Genomic DNA, 23,322 nt, shown 5'->3' with positions numbered 1-23,322 from the left:
TTTCTTCATTGCTTATTTGACCCCTATGACAATCATTAAGTGTTGTACCACATGATTTTTGACAAATGTATCTTTTTCTTTTATGTACGCTGAGAGCATATGCACCAAGACAAATTCCTTGTGTGTCCAATCACACTTGGCCAATTAAAAATTCTATTCTATTCTGTACCATTCTGGATAAATGGTTGTCCAATCTCTTCTTAAAAATCTCAAGTGATGAAGCGCCCACAACCTCAGGATGCAAACTGTTCCATTGATTAACTGACAAATCGTGCCATCAGAAAATCCATACTTGACTGACAAACCGTACTCAATGAGTATTCCTTAATGGTACTACATCTACAGCAGGGATGGCTTCTACTTACCTTCCCTACTGGTTCGCATTGTGTTGGAAGTGCATGGTTTGCACATGTGCGCTTGGTTAGCTCGCATGCATGGACGCCCCATCACGTCACAGAAATGACCCTCTGCACTTTCAAGGAGGGGTGACCGTGTTGCTCTTCTCTGCACTCTTTCTGGAGTCTCAACATCCTTTTTGCATCATGGCGACCAAAAGTGGATGCAGTATTCCAAGTGTGGCCTTACTAAGGCCTTATAAAGTGGTATTAACACTTCAGGTGATCTTGATTCTATCTCTCTGTTTATGAAGCCTAGAACAGTGTTGGCTATTTTTGCAAAGTAAAGAAGATAATAAGGATGATGATGATGATGATTACAATAATAATAATAATAATAATAATGATGATGATGATAATAATAACAACAACAATAATAAATTTAACTCAATCAAGGGCAGTGGGAGGCGTCCACCTGGCTCAAAGGACTTTAAAACAGTTATTCCACTCAGTTCTATCCCCCCTCTTCCACTAAAAGGACAAAAAGAAGACCTCCGTTTTCCCCTTGCAAGGGGTTATTTGAGGCTGAGGAGAAAAGAATCGCGACGCGCTGGCCTACAACCCCCAAGATCCCCTGCTTCCTATGACGTCATTGTCCACCGACCGAGAAAGGGGAAGCGGGAACTTTTGCATCCCAACTACAGAGCGAAACCAGAATGGAGGAAAAGTTAACGAAGGTGAGCGAGGCTGAAGCCATTCGGGTTTTTGTTTTGTGCTTTTTTAAAAGAAAGATTTAAAAAAAATATGACACGGGTCGGAAAGATGTTCCTGAAAAGGGGCGTTTACCTGGGTTCTGCGTTTCCTGGTTTGGGCTCATTCTTTCCAACTGAAAGCCCATTTTGATTCTGCAGCTCCAGTATCACAAATAAAGAATATTTATCCAATAATATCATGCCAGGCTCAAACCTTTTGGGTAGCGGGGAGCTCCTAGAACATGCTTAAATATTTTATTCACAATTTGTTAGAGCAGTGTTTCCCAACCTTGGCAACTTGAAGATATCTGGACTTCAACTCCCAGAATTCCCATGCTGGCTGGGGAATTCTGGGAGTTGAAGTCCAGATATCTTCAAGTTGCCAAGGTTGGGAAACACTGTGTTAGAGGAGCCATCTCTCTGTTTTCTTCCTTATTAACAGCTGGGTGACTTTGGGCCAGTTAACAGGAGACTGTGAGTTCTAGTCCCACATTAGATATAAAAATAAAGATATATTATCACATTACACAGGAAAACCAGCTGGGTGACTTTCGGTCAGTCACCAGGAGAGTGTGAGTTCTAGCCCCACATTACACATTAAAAGGAGGTGCGTGTTTTGGGGTCAGTCACCAGGAGATAGTGAATTCTAATCTCACTTTAGACATTTAGGCGGAACCCAGGGGGAGAGCCTTCTCTGTGGCGGCCCCGGCCCTCTGGAACCAACTCCCCCCAGAGATTAGGACTGCCCCCACCCTCCTCGCCTTTCGTAAGTTATTAAAAACTCATCTTTGTCGCCAGGCATGGGGAAACTAGCACACACACATCCCAATTGTCAAGGCTGATGTATGGTTTGATTGGTTGTGTGATTATTTTATTATAAGGGTTTTAAATTGCATTTTAAAATTGGATTTACACACTGTTTATGTTGTTGTGAGCCGCCCCGAGTCCTTGGAGAGGGGCGGCATACAAATCTAATAAATAATAATAATAATAATAATAATTATTATTATTATTATTATGAAAGTCACCTTATGAGTGACTTAATAATAATAATAATTATTATTATTATGAAAGTCACCTTATGAGTAACTTAATAATAATAATAATAATTATTATTATTATTATTATGAAAGTCACCTTATGAGTGACTTAATAATAATAATTATTATTATTATTATTATGAAAGTCACCTTATGAGTTGTAGTCCTATTTTAGGCATGGAAACCAGCTGGATGACTTTAGGTCAGTTACTCTCTATCGGCTCAATCCACCCTCACAAAATTGTTGTTGTGGGAGAAAAGAGAAGCAAGAGGGGATATTATCTATGTTTGTCACCTGGAATTATTTATATAATAAAATAAAGACGGGATAGAAATAAATACAATTAACAAAAATTCTAAGTTGCCACGACACTGAAATATTACAGTCACCATTTGAAATTTGTTTGTACCCCGGAAGCAAAATGGAGGAGAAAAACCGTTATTCTTTTCTTTCTGTAACAGGTCACGTCATGGTTGAAGACCATTTATGGGGAAAAGCCGATTCCTCTTTTCGAAGTGAATGCACAGACCGTGGATGTTTTGTACGGGATGGCCGAACGCAACGAGTCCAGAGATAGGGATGTCCATTTGTTAATTGAAGATATGAAGCAGAAAGCAGCAGAGTATGAGTCAGATGGTGAGATTAATTTATTCCCTGCCTCTATCGTTTGGGTAAGGCTTAAGTTGCATCACCTGCCTTTGTAGAATCCTGAGGATCTGGTGCCAGGATAAGGTGACACTGACACTGAGGTCCTCTCCAGAGCAGGCCTGCCATCAATTTATTTATTTTATTTATTTATTGGATTTGTATGCCGCCCCTCTCCGCAGACTCGGGGTGGCTAACAACAACAGTAAAACAGTATATAACAAAATCCAATACTAAAAACAGTTAAAAACCCATTATATAAAAACCAAACATACATACAGACATACCATGCATAAAATTGTAAAGGCCTAGGGGGAAAGTGTATCTCACTTCCCCCATGCCCGGCAGCAGAGGTGGGTTTTAAGCAGCTTACGAAAGGCAAGGAGGGTGGGGGCAATTCTAATCTCTGGGGGGAGTTGGTTCCAGAGGGCCGGGGCTGCCACAGAGAAGGCTCTTCCTCTGGGTCCTGCCAAGCGACATTGTTTGGTTGACAGGACCCTGAGAAGACCCACTCTGTGGGACCTAACTGGTCGCTGGGATTCGTGCAGCAGAAGGCGGTCCCTGAGATAGTCTGGTCTGATGCCATGAAGGGCTTTATAGGTCATAACCAACACTTTGAATTGTGACCGGAAACTGATCTGCAACCAATGCAGACTGCGGAGTGTTGGTGTAACATGGGCATATTTGGGAAAGCCCATGATTGCTCTCGCAGCTGCATTCTGCACGATCTGAAGTTTCCGAACACTTTTCAAAGGTAGCCCCATGTAGAGAGCGTTACAGGAGTCGAACCTCGAGGTGATGAGGGCCTGAGTGACTGTGAGCAGTGACTCCCGGTCCAACTGGTGCACCAGGCGAACCTGGGCGAACGCCCCCCTCGCCACAGCTGAAAGGTGTTTCTCTAATGTGAAATTATAATTATAATTCCTACCCTGCTGATAAAAGCCCAGACACCCTACATGGCTCAGGGCCAAACTATTTACAGGAACGCCTCCTGCAACATGCCTCCCAGAGACCAATAAGAACTCACAGAGTTGGTCTCCTCCAGGTCCCATCGACTAAACAATGAAGGTTGGGGAGACCCCGGGGAGGGCCTTCTCTGTGGCTGCCCCGACTCTATGGAATCAACTACCCACCGATGTCCATACTGCTCCCACCCTATAGGCCTTCTGCAAAGCCACGAAGACCTGGCTTTGCCGGCAGGCCTGGGGACCATGAATTGTACACCTGTATGAATGGCGTGTATGCATATGATTGTGATTGTTTTTTACACCATGGGTTTTTATTATGGGATTTGTTTTAAAATTATAGCCGACTTCTTTTATGGTTGTATCTTTTTGTATTGTTTTATATTATTTTTGTAAGCCGCCCTGAGTCCTTCAAAATGAATGAATGAATGAGGAAAAAAAGGTTTCCTTCAAATACATGTGCTGTCTTATCTTTGTTGTGTACCTGCTTCATTTTATCACATGTGGTGGACTTGTATGGAAGTGTGCAATAGGGTTGATATTCCTGGAGGGGTCTGTAATATGGTAAATGATTTAGCTTTACTGGATAAATGGTCAAAGCAATGGAAACTGCAGTTTAATGTTTCCAAATGTAAAATAATGCACTTGGGGAAAAGGAATCCTCAATCTGAGTATTGCATTGGCAGTTCTGTGTTAGCAAAAACTTCAGAAGAGAAGGATTTAGGGGTATTGATTTCTGGCAGTCTCAAAATGGGTGAGGAGTGTGGTCGGGCGGTAGGAAAAGCAAGTAGGATGTTTGGCTGCATAGCTAGAGGTATAACAAGCAGGAAGAGGGAGATTGTGATCCCCTTATATAGAGCGCTGGTGAGACCCCATTTGGAATACTGTGTTCAGTTCTGGAGACCTCACCTACAAAAAGATATTGACAAAATTGAACGGGTCCAAAGACGGGCTACAAGAATGGTGGAAGGTCTTAAGCATAAAACGTATCAGGAAAGACTTCATGAACTCAATCTGTATAGTCTGGAGGACAGAAGGAAAAGGGGGGACATGATTGAAACATTTAAATATGTTAAAGGGTTAAATAAGATTCAGGAGGGAAGTGTTTTTAATAGGAAAGTGAACACAAGTACAAGAGGACACAATCTGAAGTTAGTTGGGGGAAAGATCAAAGGCAACATGAGAAAATCTTATTTTACTGAAAGAGTAGTAGATCCTTGGAACAAACTTCCAGCAGACGTGGTTGGTAAATCCACAGTAACTGAATTTAAACATACCTGGGATAAACATATATCCATTGTAAGATAAAATACAGGAAATAGTATAAGGGCAGACTAGATGGACCATGAGGTCTTTTTCTGCCATCAGTCTTCTATGTTTCTATGTTTCTATGTTTCTAAGCACAAAGATTTTGGAAAGAAATTCAGCATTGAATTGAGAAGATACTGAAAAGGAACATTGAATTAAAACCAGAGAATTTTGTGGGCAATTTTACCAGAAAATTTCAATAGAGAAGAAATCTACTTAATTGTTCATATAGTAACGGCGGCTAGAATTTTTTTTAATTTTTTTTAATTGTATAAACATTATAACAACATAATACAACATAATGGATGGAAGTTATTTTACTGAAAGAGTAGTAGATCCTTGGAACAAACTGAATTTAAACATGCCTGGGATAAACATATATCCACCCTAAGATAAAATACAGAAAATAGTATAAGGGCAGACTAGATGGATCATGAGGTCTTTTTCTGCCATCAGTCTTCTATGTTTCTATGAAGATAAAAATTATTATTTATTAGATTTGTATGCCGATTTGGAAGATAAAAATAGATTTGGATGTTAAAAATAACAAAAGCACCTCAGCTTTCCTTAAAACACATGCACTGTCTTATCTGTGTATCCCCAGGCCTCTTCCTACGGGAGCTTTTAATGGGGAGTCTGAATTTATCCCTCAACAGCCTCTCGAAAGCCAGTATGAGCTACCTCAAGAACCTAGTGGACATCGCCTTGGCACTGGAAACAAAGGACACATCGCTTGCCAGGTACAGGAACTCTCTTCCGAAAATGTCTCTGGATGCTTGCTGTGCCAACTTTAGAGGAGGGAATTACAGGCACTAATCGTGATCATTAATATTTTTTTTAGAGAGAAAAATTGGAGAAAATTTAAAGTCCTCCCTCCCTCCATCTCTCCCATCTATTTATCTCTATCCATCTTTATCTGCCCGCCTGTCTAATCTATCTAATCCAGGGGGGTCACACTCACATCATGGAGGCAGTATGTGACCTATCGGGTCCCCTTTTCCCCCTTCGATAAACTGGGCGTGACCAGCACATGATGTATTCGGCCTACAGAATGGGAGTTTGACAGCCCTTATCTGATCTAATTCTACTTACCTACCTACCTACCTATCTCTCTCTCTCTTCTTTCTATCTATCTATCTATCTATCTATCTATCTATCTATCTATCTATCTATCTATCTATCTATCTATCTTCTCTCTCTAGTCTCTCTCTCTCTATCTATCTAAATATCTATCTATCTCTATCTATCTATCTATCTTCTCTCTCTAGTCTGTCTGTCTGTCTCTCTCTCTATCTATCTATCTTCTCTCTCTAGTCTGTCTCTCTCTATCTATCTATCTTCTCTCTCTAGTCTCTCTCTCTCTCTCTATCTAAATATCTATATCTATCTATCTATCTTCTCTCTCTAGTCTCTCTCTCTATCTATCTATCTATCTATCTATCTATCTATCTATCTATCTATCTTCTCTCTCTAGTCTCTCTCTCTCTATCTATCTATCTTCTCTCTCTAGTCTCTCTCTCTCTCTCTATCTAAATATCTATATCTATCTATCTATCTATCTATCTATCTATCTATCTATCTATCTTCTCTCTCTAGTCTCTCTATCTATCTATCTATCTATCTATCTATCTATCTATCTATCTATCTATCTATCTTCTCTCTCTAGTCTCTCTCTCTCTATCTATCTATCTTCTCTCTCTAGTCTCTCTCCCTCTCTCTATCTAAATATCTATATCTATCTATCTATCTTCTCTCTCTAGTCTCTCTCTCTATCTATCTATCTAAATATCTATCTATCTATCTATCTTCTCTCTCTAGTCTGTCTCTCTCTCTCTCTCTCTCTCTCTCTCTCTATCTTCTCTCTCTAGTCTGTCTCTCTCTATCTAAATATCTATATCTATATCTATCTATCTATCTATCTATCATCTTCTCTCTCTAGTCTGTCTGTCTGTCTGTCTCTCTCTCTCTATCTTCTCTCTAGTCTGTCTCTCTCTCTCTAGTCTGTCTGTCTATCTATCTATCTATCTATCTATCTATCTATCTATCTTCTCTCTCTCTCTCTAGTCTATCTATCTATCTATCTTCTCTCTCTCTCTCTAGTCTGTCTGTCTGTCTGTCTCTCTCTCTCTCTCTCTCTCTTCTACCTACCTACTGTCTGTCTGTCTGTCTGTCACTGTTCTATCATATCTCAAGACCTGCATGAGTCAAAAAGAGGGCTGTGGAAATATTTACGGACCCCTCGCATCCTGTACATAAACTGTTTCAATTCCTACCCTCAAAACGTCGCTACAGAGCACTGCACACCAAGACAACTAGACACAAGAACAGTTTTCCCCGAACGCCATCACTCTGCTAAACTATTTACTAATTCTGCACTACGATTACTTCTAGTTTTTTCTCATCATCCCTATGCCCCATCTCCTCCCCCGTATGACTGTAACTTGAATTTTGACTGTTTCCTGATTGCTCATTTGACCCCTATGACAATCATTAAACCATTGACAAATGTATATTTTCTTTTATGTACACTGAGAGCATATTGCACCGAAGACAAATTCCTTGTGTGTCCAATCACACTTGGCCAATAAAGAATTCTAATTCTAAAAGAAGTCAAATACAAATGTTAAAACAATAAACCCCAGATTATAAAACCCACACAAACAATCCAATGAGCACACATACATACTACTCAACACAATTCGGCCACGGCAGATGTAAATGCTCAGGGCCCCCAGGCCTGCCGACCAAGCCAGATCTTCGCAGCCATTCAGAAGGCCAGTAGGGTGGGAGCACTACGGACATAGGGCAGGGTGTGTGTGAGTAGTTGGTTCCAGAGAGCTGGGGCAGCCACAGAGAAGGCCCTCCCCTGTGGTCCCAGAGAAGGCCCACCCTATTCGATCTTATTGGTATCTGGGAGATATGCCGTAGGACAGTGTTTCCCAACCTTGGCAACTTGGAGATATCTGGACTTCAACTCCCAGAATTCCCCAGACAGCATTTGCTGGCTGGGGAATTCTGGGAGTTGAAGTCCAAATATCTTCAACTTGCCAAGGTTGGGAAACACTGCCGTAGGAGACGGTCCTGTAATATTGACCAGTTGTTAAATATTATGACGGCTCTCGATGTAAAAAAACAAAACAAATCCTGATTAACTGGGCATTTTGTCTTTAGTTTTATTCCTGCCATCAACGACTTGACTTCTGATCTCTCCGAAGCACAATCCAAAAGCAAAGAACTCGACCTCGAACTCAGCACCCTGAGAAGAAAGCTCACATCAGCCCTTGCGCTGGAAAAACGCCTTCAGGAGTAAGCACTCTTGCGCTTCGACTTTCCTCGCCTTCCTTTCCCTCTTTTGCGCCTAATTTTTTTTTTTTGCAATGTATGTATGTACACTGCTCAAAAAAATAAAGGGAACACTCAAAGAACACACCCTAGATCTGAATGAATGAAATATTCTCATTGGATACTTTGTTCTGTACAAAGTTGAATGTGCACAACAGCATGTGAAATTGATTGTCAATCAGTGTTGCTTCCTAAGTGGACAGTTTGATTTCACAGAAGTTTGATTGACTTGGAGTTATATTGTGTTGTTTAAGTGTTCCCTTTATTTTTTTTTGAGCAGTGTATATATCCCCCTATATACCAGGGTAGGGTTAAGGTTAGGGGTTAGGATTAGGGTTGGGGGTTAGGGTTAAGGTTAGGGTTGGGGGTTAGGATTAGGGTTAAGGTTAGGGTTGGGGGTTCGGGTTAAGGTTAGGGGTTAGGATTAGGGTTGGGGGTTAGGGTTAGGGTTAAGGTTAGGGTTGGAGGTTAGGGTTGGGGGTTAGGGTTAAGGTTAGGGTTGGGGGTTAGGGTTGGGGGTTAGGGTTAAGGTTAGGGTTGGAGGATAGGGTTGGGAGTTAGGGTTAAGGTTAAGGTTGGGGGTTAGGGTTAAGGTTAGGGTTGGGTGTTAGGGTTAGGGTTGGGGGTTAGGGTTAAGGTTAGGGGTTAGGATTAGGATTGGGGGTTAGGGTTAAGGTTAGGGTTGGGGGTTAGTGTTGGAGTTTAGGGTTGGGGGTTAGGGTTAAGGTTAGGGTTGGGGGTTAGGGTTGGAGGTTAGGGTTAAGGGTTGGGGGTTAGGGTTAATGTTAGGATTAGGGTTGGAGATTAGAGTTGGGGGTTAGGGTTGGGGTTAGGGTTAGGGTTGGGGGTTAGGGTTAAGGTTAGGGGTTAGGATTAGGATTGGGGGTTAGGGTTAAGGTTAGGGTTGGAGTTTAGGGTTGGGGGTTAGGGTTAAGGTTAGGGTTGGGGGTTAGGGTTGGGGGTTAAGGTTAGGGTTAGGGTTAGGGTTGGGGGTTAGGGTTGGGGGTTAGGATTAAGGTTAAGGTTATGGTTGGGGTTAGGGTTAGGGTTGGAGGTTAGGGTTAAGGGTTGGAGATTAGGGTTGGGGGTTGGGGTTAGGGTTGGGGTTAGGGTTAGGGTTAGGGTTAAGGGTTGGGGGTTAGGGTTAAGGTTAGGGTTAGGGTTGGGGTTAGGGTTACTTAGTTGGGTAATGAAACACCTGCAAGAAAGCTACCAAGCTGAGAGAGGGCCCCACACCTCAACCCTCAGGCTCAAATATTCTCCCTTCTGTTGACACTTTGCAGTGATGTGCTGAAAACCGAAAAACGTCTGGTAGAGGAAAGTAAAACAGCTGAATACCGAAAACAGAACATCGAGTTCCTCATGAAAAAATCAGAAGATATCAAAAGTGAAATTAAATCCACCAAGGTTCGTCGCACAAGACCACTTAGATTTCTGAGGAATGAAATTGATATTTTGGGCAGTGATGGGCTGCCAGAATTTTTACTGCCACACTGTGGGGGTGGCTTATTTGTGGGTGTGGCTTGATGGTCATGTGACCGGGTAGGAGTGGCTTGAGAATCATGTGACCCGGGGGTAGCTTTATTCATTGTAATGTTTTAAATTTTATTATTGTTATTGCTTCCATTTTATTCTTGTAAGCTGGCCTGAGTCCGTGAGAAGGGTGGCCTATAAGTCTAATAAATATTATATTATATTATATTATATTATATTATATATTATATTACTGTATATTGTATACCATACCATACCATACCACTCCGCGGCCTGCACTGGCTGCCGATTGGTTTCCGGTCACAATTCAAAGTGTTGGTAATGACCTTTAAAGCCCTACATGGCATTGGGCCAGAATACATCCGGAACCGCCTTCTACCGCACGAATCCCAGCGGCCGATAAGGTCCCACAGAGTTGGCGGGCCCCAGGGGAAGAGCCTTCTCTGTGGCAGGCCCGGCCCTCTGGAATCAGCTCCCCCCAGAGATTAGAACGGCCCCCACCCTCCTTGTCTTTCGCAAACTTCTTAAGACCCACCTTTGTCGCCAGGCATTGGGGAGTTAAGTTATCCTTTCCCCCTAGGCTATTACAAGTTATGCATGGTATGTTTGTGTGTATGTTTGGTTTTTTATAGTAAGGGTTTTTAGTTGTTTTATTAAATTGGATTGTTACATGTTACATGTTGTTTTACCATTGTTGTTAGCCGCCCCGAGTCTGCGGAGAGGGGCGGCATACAAATCTAATAAATAATAATAAATAATAATAATACCATATTCCGAAGGGTACTGTAGCAGCAGCTATCCACAATTTTTTTAACCGTTATTTTTTTCCGACCCGCGTGAGTTGAACAGTTAAAAAAAAGTGGGCTTCCTATTGTTATGCCAGGCTCTTTGCTAATAGCCCCCCAGTGAGTTAGGAATGCAAATTCAAACACACGCACACCAGCAGAGAAGAAAAATGGAAATAGTTTATCCGAAACTGTTTTAAAAGCACACACTTTAAGAAGAGCCTAATTTCTCTCACCCAGATAACAGTCCTGGAGTGCGGCCAAAAGCAAAAACAAAAGAGCAATTAAGGCAGCTGCGAATCCTCACAGCCACCCCCTTCTAGGAGTCCACAAGAGTTAGTTAACTGTGAAGTGTCCAAAAAGTCAGTAGAAATCCTGGAATAACCCAAGCATTAGCAATGGTCTTTCTCCAAACAGATAAACACCCACACGCACACTCCCCAACGCCCGTAATTTATCACCAAACCCATTAACTTAATTGCCTCAGCAACAGGTGTTCTCCCTTATCTTCGACAATACCTGTGCAGCTGGTCCCTTCTTGTCATGAGCCTGCGCATACGGGCATCTACCAGCAGATCTTCCTCCGAGTCTGATGTCTCACTAGTGGGAGCATTAACTGATGGGCTGGCTGCACCCATCTCTCCGTCTGATTCCCCTCCCCAACTTTCTGTCCTTGGCAATGATTCGTCACTATCAGAATCTTCTGGCAATAACACACATCTCTGTAAACCCGAGAATTCCCCTGAAGCAACGTCCAAATTCCCCGTTGTAGAAACTGGCCCAGAGCCAACCACAACACCTATGAGTAATTCTGTGTGATTTTCACACACACACACACACCTAATCTGTCTCTGCTTTCTCTGCAGGACCAGCTGGATGCAAGTGGGCTGGATGATTCCCTGACACATGAATCCCTGGTGGCCCTTTCGCAGGTGGGTGCGATGCCACGGACATTTACAGTACCAGGCGCCAGCCGGCTGGTATTTAACATGGGCAGCTGCTGGATGAAAGGATAAATTCAGCCAGGTAGAACGGGGATCCGAGTCTGTTGGGATGAAGCTCTTTAAAAGTCTCTCTAAAATATGGACAGGATCCCAGCATCTGATGCTTCAAGGGCCACAGTGAGAGAAAAGGAGGGAGGGAGAGAGAGAACGGGAGGGAGAGAGAGAGAAAAGAAGAGAGAGAGGGAGGGAGGGGGGAAGAAAAGGAGGGAGGGAGAAAAGATGAGAGAGAGAGAGAGAAAGGGAGGGGGGAGAGAGAACGGGAGGGAGGGAGAGAAAAGGAGAGAGAGAGAAAAGAGAGAGAGGGAGGGGGGAAGAAAAGGAGGGAGGGAGAAAAGATGAGAGAGAGAGAGAAAGGGAGGGAGGAGAGAGAACGGGAGGGAGGGAGAGAAAAGGAGAGAGAGAGAAAAGAAGAGAGAAAGGGAGGGAGGGAGAGAAAAGGAGGGAGGAAGAAAAGGAGGGAGAGAGAGAGAAAGGGAGGGGGGGAGAGAACGGGAGGGAGGGAGAGAAAAGGAGAGAGAGAGAAAAGAAGAGAGAGAAAGGGAGGGGGAGAGAAAAGGAGGGAGGGAGAGAAAAGGAGGGAGGAAGAAAAGGAGGGAGGGAGAGAGAAAAGGAGGGAGGGAGAGAAAAGGAGGGAGGAAGAAAAGGAGGGAGGGAGAGAGAAAGGGAGGGTGGGAGAGAAAAGGAGGGAGGGAGAGAAAAGGAGGGAGGGAGAGAGAACGGGAGGAAGGGAGAGAAAAGAAGAGAGAAAAGAGAGAAAGGAAAAGGGGGGACATGATCAAAACATTTAAATATGTTAAAGGGTTAAATAAGGTTCAGGAGAGAAGTGTTTTTAATAGGAAAGTGAACACAAGAACAAGGGGACACAATCTGAAGTTAGTTGGGGGAAAGATCAAAAGCAACGTGAGAAAATATTATTTCACTGAAAGAGTAGTAGATCCTTGGAACAAACTTCCAGCAGACGTGGTTGGTAAATCCACAGGGACTGAATTGAAACCTGCCTGGGATAAACATATATCCATTGTAAGATAAAATACAGAAAATAGTATAAGGGCAGACTAGATGGACCATGAGGTCTTTTTCTGCCATCAGACTTTTATGTTTCTATGTTTCTAAAAGAAGAGGGAGGGAGAGAGAGAGGGAGGGAGAGAAAAGGAGGGAGTGTGAAATTTGTTCACTTAAGCAATACAAGCTGAGAGCTCAATTGTGATTGTATGTTGGGGACTGCCTAGTGTACAAATTAAATGGAACAAAACAAAATAGGGGGGAAAACCCCAAAACAAAATAATTATTTCCACAGAAACTGGCTGATTTGACGAACCAGTCGGATGATCTCAAGAAGAAAGTAGACTCTTATCTGGATCTCACACCGGTAATTCTCTTCCTTCCCTCCCTCGTTCCCTCCCTCCCTCCTTCCTTCCCTCCCTCCTTCCTTCCCTCGTTCCCTCCCTCCTTCTTCCTTCCCTCCTTCTTCCTTCCCTCCTTCCTTCTCCCTGAGCTTGTCTTTTGTAGATCGGTGTCCTGCGCCCATTTTATGGACCCTAAAAATTGAGGCCAGAATAGAAAGGAGATGAAGATGAATTTAAGGTAGCATCTCCTCCAAACGTTTGGGCACTAGGGACCAGCTCCATGGAGGGGCCTTAGTTTCATGCACTGACTGAATCCCACGGATGGGCCTTCTCCTGTTTCTGGGACCCACTTTCTGGCATATCTGTCCACGGACCAAGAGTTGGGGGCCCCTAAGGGAACTGGGTTTAAGGACAGTGCGAAGACAGGAGCGGGAAAAGGAGGGGCACCTCAGCAATTTTAGTCGTTTACCAGCCTAGGGAATTCTGGGAATTGAAGTCCGCACATGTCAAAAGTTGAGAAGTGCCGTTGGACCAGAATACCCCCGAGACCGCCTTCTGCTGCACGAATCCCAGCGGCCGATAAGGTCCCACAGAGTTGGCCTTCTCCGGGTCCCGTCAACTAAACAATGTTGTCTGGTGGGCCCCAGGGGAAGAGCCTTCTCTGTGGCGGCCCCGGCCCTCTGGAATCAACTCCACCCAGAGATCAGAACTGCCCCCAACCTCCTTGTCTTTTGTAAATTGCTTAAGACCCACCTATACCACCAGGCATGGGGGAATTGAGATATTTCCCCCAGGCTTGTATAGGGGTGACATGGGGTGAGGTATCATCAGTATGCCGATGATACCCAGCTTTACATCTCCACCCCTTGCCCAGTCAGTGAAGCAGTGGAAGTGATGTGCTGGTGTCTGGAGGCTGTTGGGGTCTGGATGGGTGTCAACAGACTCAAACTCAACCCAGACAAGACGGAGTGGCTGTGGGTTTTGCCTCCCAGGGACAATTCTATCTGTCCGTCCATTACCCTGGGGGGGGGGATCATTAACCCCCTCAGAGAGGGTCCGCAACTTGGGCGCCCTCCTCGATCCACAGCTCACATTAGAGAAACATCTTTCAGCTGTGGCGAGGGGGGCGTTTGCCCAGGTTCGCCTGGTGCACCAGTTGCAGCCCTATTTGGACCGGGACTCACTGCTCACAGTCACTCATGCCCTCATCAACTCGAGGCTCGACTACTGTAACGCTCTCTACATGGAGCTACCTTTGAAAAGTGTTCGGAAACTCCAGATCGTGCAGAATGCAGCTGCGAGAGCTATCATGGGCTTTCCTAAATAAACCCATGTTACTCCAACACTCCGCAGTCTGCATTGGTTGCCGATCAGTTTCTGGTCACAATTCAAAGTGTTGGTTATGACCTATAAAGCCCTTTATGGCATCGGAGCAGAATATCTCTGGGACCGCCTTCTACCGCACGAATCCCAGCGACAAGTTAGGTCCCACAGAGTTGGCCTTCTCCGGGTCCCATTGACTAAACAATGTCATTTGGCGGGACCCAGGGGAAGAGCCTTCTCTGTGGCGGCCCCGACCCTATGGAACCAACTCCCCCCCAGATATCAGAGTTGCCCCACCCTCCTTGCCTTTCGTAAGCTCTTAAAAACCCACCTCTGTCGTCAGGCATGGGGGAACTGAGATATTCCCTTCCCCATGGCTTATAAAATTTATGTATGGTATGACTGTATGTATGACTGATCTATTAAATTGGGGTTTTTAGATTTTTAAATATTAGATTTGTTTACGTTGTCTTTTTACTGTTGTTAGCCGCCCCGAGTCTACGGAGAGGGGCGGCATACAAATCTAATAAATACATAAAATACATAAATACATAGTTTTATGTATGGTATGCTTGTGTTGTATGTTTTTTATATAATGGTTTTTTTTAGATATTTTTTATTTTAAATATTAGATCTGTTTACTATACACTGCTTATTATTGTTGTGAGCCACCCCGAGTCTGTGGAGACGGGCAGCATACAAATCTAATAAATTATTTTTAATTATTATTAAAAATTATTATATTTGTGCAATGCAGCAGAGCTATCATTGAATATTTGGGAGAGATACCCAAGCAGGTATCAAGCGGGGATTCCTACTTACCGCCGCGACTGGTGTGATGCGCTCATGGCTCTGGGTGAAATCTTCCGAGAGGACGGGCGGCCGTGTGAGGTTTCGGCAATTTTTTTCCTTCCCCACATGCACGGAAGCAAAAAAATTTGCCAAAATCTCTGTCGCGTATCCTCTCATGAGATTTCACTTCCTGCACATGTGCAGGAGCCAAATTTTTCTTGGTTGGGTGTTTCCTATGGTCACCCAGAGCTGAGCGCGCAGGTCCATTTTCGCTACCGGTACGCAGTGTGGCGCGTACCGGCTAGCAACCCATTACTGGTCTAGAGGCAGCATTTCAACTGGGTCTTCCTGTTCTTTTTCTTTTGTATATATGTATGTATGTATGTATGTATATGTGTATATATATGTGTGTGTGTGTGTGTATTGTGTGTATATATATTACACACAGTGATACCTCATCTTACAAACCCCTCGTCATACAAACCTTTTGAGATACAAACCCGGGGTATTAAGATTTTTTTGCCTCTTCTTCCAAACTATTTTCACCTTACAAATCCAAGCCGCCACCACTGGGATGCCCCGCCTCCGGACTTCTGTTGCCAGCGAAGTGCCCGTTTTTGCGCTGCTGGGATTCTCCTGAGGCTCCCCTCCATGGGAAACACCACCTCCGGACTTCCGTGTTTTTGCGATGCTGCTGGGGAATCCCAGCAGCGCAAAAACAGGCACTTCGCTGGCAACAGAAGTCCGGAGGTGGGGTTTCCCAGCGAGGGGAGCCTCAGCGAAATCGCAGCATCACAAAAACACAGAGGTCAAGAGGTAGGATTTTGCTGAGGCTCCCCTCGCTGGGAAACCCCACCTCCGGACTTCCGTTGCCAGCGAAGCACCCGTTTTTGCGCTGCTGGGATTCCCCTGCTGGGATTCCCCTGCAGCATCACAAAAACACGGACGTCTGAAGGGGGGGCTTTCCCCTGGAGGGGAGCCTCAGGGGAATCCCAGCAGCGCAAAAACGGGCGCTTCGGCTGGCAAAAGGGGTGAGTTTTGGGCTTGCACGCATTAATCGCTTTTCCATTGATTCCTATGGGACACATTGTTTCGTCTTACAAATTTCACCTTACAAACCTCGTCCCGGAACCAATCAAGTTCGTAAGACTAGATATCACTGCAGAGAATTAACCTCTATGCTACAGTATCCAATCCCTTCAGCTCTGTACCAAGGAAGGTTACATAGTTTTGTGTCGAATCACCCTGGTATATTGAAGGAGCATCACAGCTTCCTTTTTGCCTCTCGGCCCGACCTAGGGCCATTTCCAAGGCAGTTAATTTATTAATAGCCGACAAACTATATGTGTCACATGTTTTGGCTGAATTTTGAAAATTAAGGGAGACTAGGATAGACCTATTTCGACATTATTATGGCCTCATTAGCTAGCCATACCCTCATTGGGACTTGAACCTGCAACCTTTGCCTTGTAAGGCAGAGAATTAACTTCTAGGCTACAGTATCCAATCCCTTCAGCTACATATATATATACTGTATATGTATCACATGTTTTCGGATCACCCAATATACCAGGGTGATCCAACAGAATATGTATGTATGTATGTATGTATGTATGTATGTATGTATGTATGTGGGTATATATGTATATATGTATATATATATATGTGTGTGTGTATATATGTATGTGTGCATATGTGTGTATACAGTGATCCCTCGATTATCGCAAGGGTTCCGTTCCAAGACCCCTCGCGATAATCGATTTTTCGCGATGTAGGATTGCGGAAGTAAAAACACCATCTGCGCATGCGCGCCCTTTTTTTCATGGCCGCGCATGCGCAGATGGTGGAGTTTGCGTGGGCGGCGGGGAAGACCCAGGGAAGGTTCCTTCCGCCACCCAGCAGCTGATCTGCTCAGTAGCGCAGCAGCAGCGAGCAGACGAAGATCGGGGTTTCCCCTTTGCGTGGGCGGCGGGGAAACCCCGATCTTCATCTGCTCGCTGCTGCTGCTGCGGCCGCCCAGCAGCTGATCTGCTCGGTAGCGCAGCAGCAGCAAGCAGACGAAGATCGGCGTTTCCCCGCCGTCCACGCAAAGGGGAAACCCCGATTCGGCTCCTCGCTGCTACCGCGCTGCCGAGCAGATCAGCTGCTGGGCGGCCGCAGCAGCAGCGAGCAGATGAAGATCGGGGTTTCCCCGCCGCCCGCCGCCCGCCGCATTTGCAGGAGGTGGGGAGGGTCGGGCGGCCCGCCAAGGCCAGGAGGGACGCCGCTGCCCCCCCTTCCCTCTCTCCGCCCGCCGCTGCGCCTCCTTGACGCCGAGAGGAAATGCCGGCAAAGGTTTTTCTCAGCGGAGGTCTTCAATGTCGGGGGCGCACGGGCGGTTGCGCGCGCTCCCTATCTCCCTGCTAGCCCACTCGGAATATTCAAAATAAGAAAAGCCTTTGCCGGCAAAGGTTTTTCTTATTTTGAATATTCCGAGTGGGCTAGCAGGGAGATAGGGAGCGCGCGCAACCGCCCGAGCGCCCCCGACATTGAATATCACCTTCGCCGGCCCCGCCTCTCCTGCAACCCCCTTGCTGGGAGCCCGGGACGAAAGTGCTCTCGGCAAAGGTGAGGCGGGCAGGGCGTGCGCGCGTCACCGCTGAGAAGAACGGAGAGAGAACGAGAGTGAGTGAGAGCAACAGACAGCAAGATAGAGAGAAAGTGAGAAAGAGAGAGTGAGAGAAAGGGGGGGGGAGAGAAAGAGATAGCAAGAGAGAGAGAACAAGAGAAAGAAAGAGCGTGAGAAAGAAAAAAAGAGAGAAAGAGTGATAGAGAGAGAAAGCAAGAGACAGAAAGAAAACAAGAGAGAGAAAGTGAGAAGAAGAGAGAGAAAGAGGGGGAGAGAGAGAAAGAGAGAGGGGGAGAGAGAAAGAGAGGGAGAGGGAGAAAGAGAGAGGGAAAGGGGGAGAGGGGGGAGAGAAAGAGAGAGGGAGAGGGGGGAGAGATAGCAAGAGAGGGAGAGAGAGAAAGAGAGAGGGAAAGGGGGAGAGAGGGGGGAGAGAAAGAGAGAGGGAGGGAGAGAGAGGAGATAAAGGAAGAGGAGAGAGAGAAAGGAATAGAAAGAAAGAGGGATAGAAAGAGAGAGAGAGTGAGAGATGCTCAGTGAGCCTTTCTTTGAAGTTGCCTTTCTTTCTTTCTTTCTTTCTTTCTTTCTTTCTTTCTCTCTTTCTTTTTCTCTCTTGCTCTCTTGCTCTTTCATTCTTTTTTCTTTCTCTTGCTTTCTTTCTTTCTCTTGCTTTCTCTCCTTCCTTCCCTCCTTCCATTTCTTTCATTCCCCCTCTCTATTTTTATTTCTCTTTCATTTTCTTTCTTTCTCTTTCTTTCTTTCTTTCTTGCTCTTTTTCTTTCTCTCTTTTACCTTCCCTTCCTCTATTTCTTCTTTTCTTTCTCCTTCCTACCTTCTTCCCTCCCTCCCTCCCTTCAGTCCTTCCTCTCTTACTCTCCCCTTTCATAAGTTTCCTTGCTTCCTTCCTCTGTTCCTGTCCCTTCCCCCTTTCTTTCTTTCTTTCCTTCCTTCCTTCCTTTCCTCCCTCCATTTCTTGCTTTCCTTTTCCTTCCTCCCTTCTTTCCTCCCTCACTCCCTTCTTTCACTCCTTCCTCTCTTCCTCTCCCCTTTTTGGCTCAAAATATTTTTTTTCTATTTTCCTCCTCTAAAATCTAGGTGCGTCTTATCAGCAGGTGCGTCTTATAGAGCGAAAAATACGGTATATGTGTGTATATATATATATAGGTGTGCATGTAGGTGTATGTATGTATGTATACTATTTGTGGCCAGCTTTTAAGTGCCCAATACACTTTAGCTAATTTACACGACAAATGTGGCAACCTTGTTTATTCCTTTCCCTAATAGTCTCAAACTGAATACAGACCTCACAGCTTATGGATTGTAATTTTAGTAGTATTGACAATGCATAATTGATGGACTGGATTTTATCATGGATTTTGTCTGTTATTTATCATTTTATCCTACAACTTTTGATTGTGAATACACTGAGTGTTTTTTTTTTTAATTTGGCCTATGACTGTAATAATAAATTTGTTGTTGACTGTTCTTTTCCAGAGTCCTTCTCTCGCTCGAGTGAAGCTCGAAGAAGCCAAGAGGGAGCTGGTAAGTCTTTTCCCCCTTGGCGTTTAATCTGAACTTTGGCGGGCCCCAGGGGAAGAGCCTTCTCTGTGGCGGCCCCGGCCCTCTGGAACCAACTCCCCTCAGACATTAGAATTGCCCCCACCCTCCTTGCCTTTCGTAAGCTACTTAAAACCCACCTCTGCCGCCAGCCATGGGGGAATTAAGATTCCTTTTCCCCCTAGGCCTTTACAATGGTATGCATGGTATGTTTGTATGTATGTTTGGTTTTTTATATTAAGGGGTTTTAATTCGCTTTTAGTATTGGATTATTATTGTACACTGTTTATGATTGCTGTTAGCCACCCCGAGTTTTCGGAGAGGGGCGGCATATAAATCCATTAAATAAAATAAATAAATAAAGAAATGATAGGGTTTTATGTGCTTTTTAATATTAGATTTGTTTTCGCTGGAATATTGTTTTTATTATTGTTGTGAGCCGCCCCGAGTCTTCGGAGAGGGGCGGCATGCAAATCTAATAAATTTAATTGAATTGAACTGAATCTCAGGGCTAATTTCTGGGTGCTAATTTCAGTCCAACGGAAGAGAGGCATAGGAGGGCATTGAAGGAATCATGCATGGTTTAGTCCAGTGATGGCGAATCTATGGCATTATTTTTTATTATTATTATTTATTAGATTTGTATGCTGCCCCTCTCCGTAGACTTGGGGCGGCTAACAACAGTAATAAAACAGCATATGACAAATCTAATATTTAAAACTAAAAACCCTTATTAAAAGCTAAACATATACACAAACATACCATGCATAAATTGTATAGGCCTGGGGGAAAGGAATATCTCAATTCCCCCATGCCTGACGACAGAGGTGGGTTTTAAGAAGCTTACGAAAGGCGAGGAGGGTGGGGGCAATTCTGATCTCTGGGGGGAGCTGGTTCCAGAGGGCCGGGGCCGCCACAGAGAAGGCTCTTCCCCTGGCTCCCGCCAGACGACATTGTTTAGTCGACAGGACCTGGAGAAGGCCAACTCTGTGGGACCTAACTGGTTGCTGGGATTCGTGCGGCAGGTGGCACACAGAGCCATATCTGCTGGCACGCGAGCCGTTGCCCTAGCTCAGCTCCAGCGTGCATGTGTGTGCAACAGCCAGCTGATTTATTTTTTTGAACAGTATATATCTACACAAAACACACACACGTTGATCTGAATCTGTCATAATTAAATGGCACGCTGTCTTTTTTTGATTTCCCAATGTATGCCAAGTGTGCATTCTGGATTCTATGCTCCATAGAATCCAGACTTCATGAACTCTACAAGTCTACGGAGTGGGGCGGCATACAAATCTAATAAATAAATAAATACAAATCTAATAAATAAACTCAATCTGTATAGTCTGGAGGACAGAAGGAAAAGGGGGGACATGATCGAAACATTTAAATATGTTAAAGGGTTAAATAAGGTTCAGGAGGGAAGTGTTTTGAATAGGAAAGTGAACACAAGAACAAGGGGACACAATCCGAAGTTAGTTGGGGGAAAGATCAAAGGCAACATGAGAAATATTATTTTACTGAAAACGAGTAGTAGATACTTGGAACAAACTTCCAGCAGATGTGGTTGGTAAATCCACAGTGACTGAATTTAAACATGCCTGGGATAAACATAGATCCATCCTAAGATAAAATACAGAAAATAGTATAAGGGCAGACTAGATGGACCATGAGGTCTTTTTCTGCCGTCAGTCTTCTATGTTTCTATCTATCTATCTATCTATCTATCTATCTATCTATCTATCTATCTATCTGTCATCTCTATCTAGTCATCTCTATCTATCTGTCTGTCTGTCTATCTATCATCTTTATCTATCTATCTATATCTATCTATCTATCTATCTATCTATCTATCTATCTATCTATCTATCTATCATCTTTATCTCTCTCTCTCTCTCTATCATCTTTATCTATCTATCTATCTATCTATCTATCTATCTATCTATCTATCTATCTATCTATCATCTATCTATCTATCTATCATCTATAATCTATCTATCTATCATCTATCTATCATCTATCTATCATCTATCTATCTATCTATCATTTATCTATCTATCTATCTATCATCTATCTATCTATCTATCTATCATCTATCTATCATCTATCTATCTATCTATCTATCTATCATTTCCATCTACATATATATACAGTATATATCTACACAAAACACACACACATTGATCTGAATCTGTCATAATTAAATGGCATGGTGTCTTTGATTTCCAAATGTATGCCAAATGTGCATTCTGGATTCTATGCTCCATTTTGCAGAAAGCTGTTTTCCTTTTGATACAAATCATATAGGATTATCTTTTCCCCTTTGCAGGAGGTCCTGAAGGCTGAGTTAGCGAGGAAGCTGGAGAAGGCGGCACTTTCCGTAACTCTGCCCCCCAAACGGCCATTTGTGTAATCGTTCTCGTGCATGGAGAAAAGGAACAATTGTGGACGTTGTAGATGCTGGTTACTTTCTTCCCCTTAACAGGACATACCCTATTGTATATCAATTAATTTTTCTTCCTGGGACTATGTCCTTTTACGCAGTCTTGTGGCATAATTTTTTTTTCACATATGGATTTATACAAGCATTTGGGTCAGCGGTTATCGTATGGTGTGCTGCAAAATATTATTGTATCTAACATTCACAGAATAATTAATTAAAATTCGTTCGCAGAAGGATTAACTGTAAGTATTTCATTACTGATAATAAAGTATTTATTTACAAAAATGTATTAACTGCCCATCTTACCACTCATTAATGCTGAACAGCTTAGATCAGTGTTTCCCAACCTTGGCAACTTGGAGATATCTGGACTTCAACTCCCAGAATTCCCCAGCTACAGGCTTGGGTGGAATCAGGTGAGACAGCGAAATGGAGGAAGATCCCGACTTACACTGAAATTTGGCTTACGATCCATTGTAGGAACAGATCGACGTCGTAAGTTGGGGACTATCTGTATATATGCCACATGTGTACATACATATTACACACAGGCACACAAAAATATACATTATCTACTATATAAAGTGTATGTGTATGTACACCTACGCATAGCTCTTCTAAAATTATACACATTCAACCTAATTTACTGCAGTAGGAAAAACATACAGAGTCCAGAAGAGAAAAAAAAGAAAAAAATTCAAAATGTTTCTACCTGTTCACCGTACCTGACTGTACCTGTAGGAGCCCATCACTGATCGCATGTAACATTCTAATTTTCTGAGATGATGGATTTGGGGTTTTCATGAGCTGTAGCCCATAGAGTGGGCCTTCTCCGGGTCCCGTCAACTAAACAATGTCGGTTGGCGGGCCCCAGGGGAAGAGCCTTCTCTGTGGTGGCCCCGACTCTCTGGAACCAACTCCCCCCGGAGATTATAACTGCCCCTACTCTCTCTGCCTTCCGTAAAGTTCTTAAAACCCACCTTTGCCGTCAGGCATGGGGGAACTGAAACATCTCCCCCTGGCATGTATAATTTATGTATGGTATGCTTGTGTGTGTGTTTGTTAGTATATTGGGGTTCTCTTTTAAACTTTTTTAAATATTTAAATTTATTTGGATTTGTACGATTTGTTTATGCCTTGCTGTGAGCCGCCCCGAGTCCGCGGAGAGGGGCGGCATACAAATCTAAATAATAAATAAAATAAATAAATAAATCATCACAATTATGACAAATCTCAACTTGAACTATTTTGCTTTGCATATAATGAATCTCATATTACCTTTCACCTTTTAAGTTGCATTACTGAAATAAATGATTTTTTTGCACAATATTCTAATTTTTTGAGTTTCACCTGTACAAGATAGCAGGTATTGTGAATCCCAGCGGCCGATAAGGTCCCACAGAGTTGGCCTTCTCCGGGTCCCGTCGACTAAACAATGTCGTTTGGCGGGCCCCAGGGGAAGAGCCTTCTCTGTGGCGGCCCCGGCCCTCTGGAATCAACTCCCCCCAGAGATTAGAACGGCCCCCACCCTCGTCTTTCACAAATTACTCAAGACCCGCCTTTATCGTCAGGCATGGGGGGA

The 23,322-nt window shown here is 43.9% G+C and overlaps 1 protein-coding gene across 1 annotated transcript; it reads left to right on the top strand.

Annotated features, from left to right (window-relative positions):
• The first annotated feature begins 959 nt into the window (after positions 1–959).
• HAUS1 (HAUS augmin like complex subunit 1) lies at positions 960–22,029 on the top strand. The gene is made up of 9 exons (XM_070743596.1): positions 960–1,072; positions 2,590–2,764; positions 5,651–5,786; positions 8,218–8,352; positions 9,672–9,795; positions 11,534–11,599; positions 12,969–13,040; positions 19,232–19,279; positions 21,627–22,029. The coding sequence occupies exons 1-9, from the start codon at positions 1,052–1,054 to the stop codon at positions 21,708–21,710; spliced, it is 861 nt and encodes a 286-aa protein (XP_070599697.1). The 5' UTR covers positions 960–1,051; the 3' UTR covers positions 21,711–22,029.
• The last annotated feature ends 1,293 nt before the right edge of the window (positions 22,030–23,322 follow it).

This window comes from Erythrolamprus reginae, chromosome 2 (assembly GCF_031021105.1).
Source record: "Erythrolamprus reginae isolate rEryReg1 chromosome 2, rEryReg1.hap1, whole genome shotgun sequence".
Lineage (NCBI taxonomy): Eukaryota > Metazoa > Chordata > Lepidosauria > Squamata > Dipsadidae > Erythrolamprus > Erythrolamprus reginae.
Note: the sequence above shows the minus strand (reverse complement) of the source record. Positions and strands in the feature narration are given on the sequence as shown.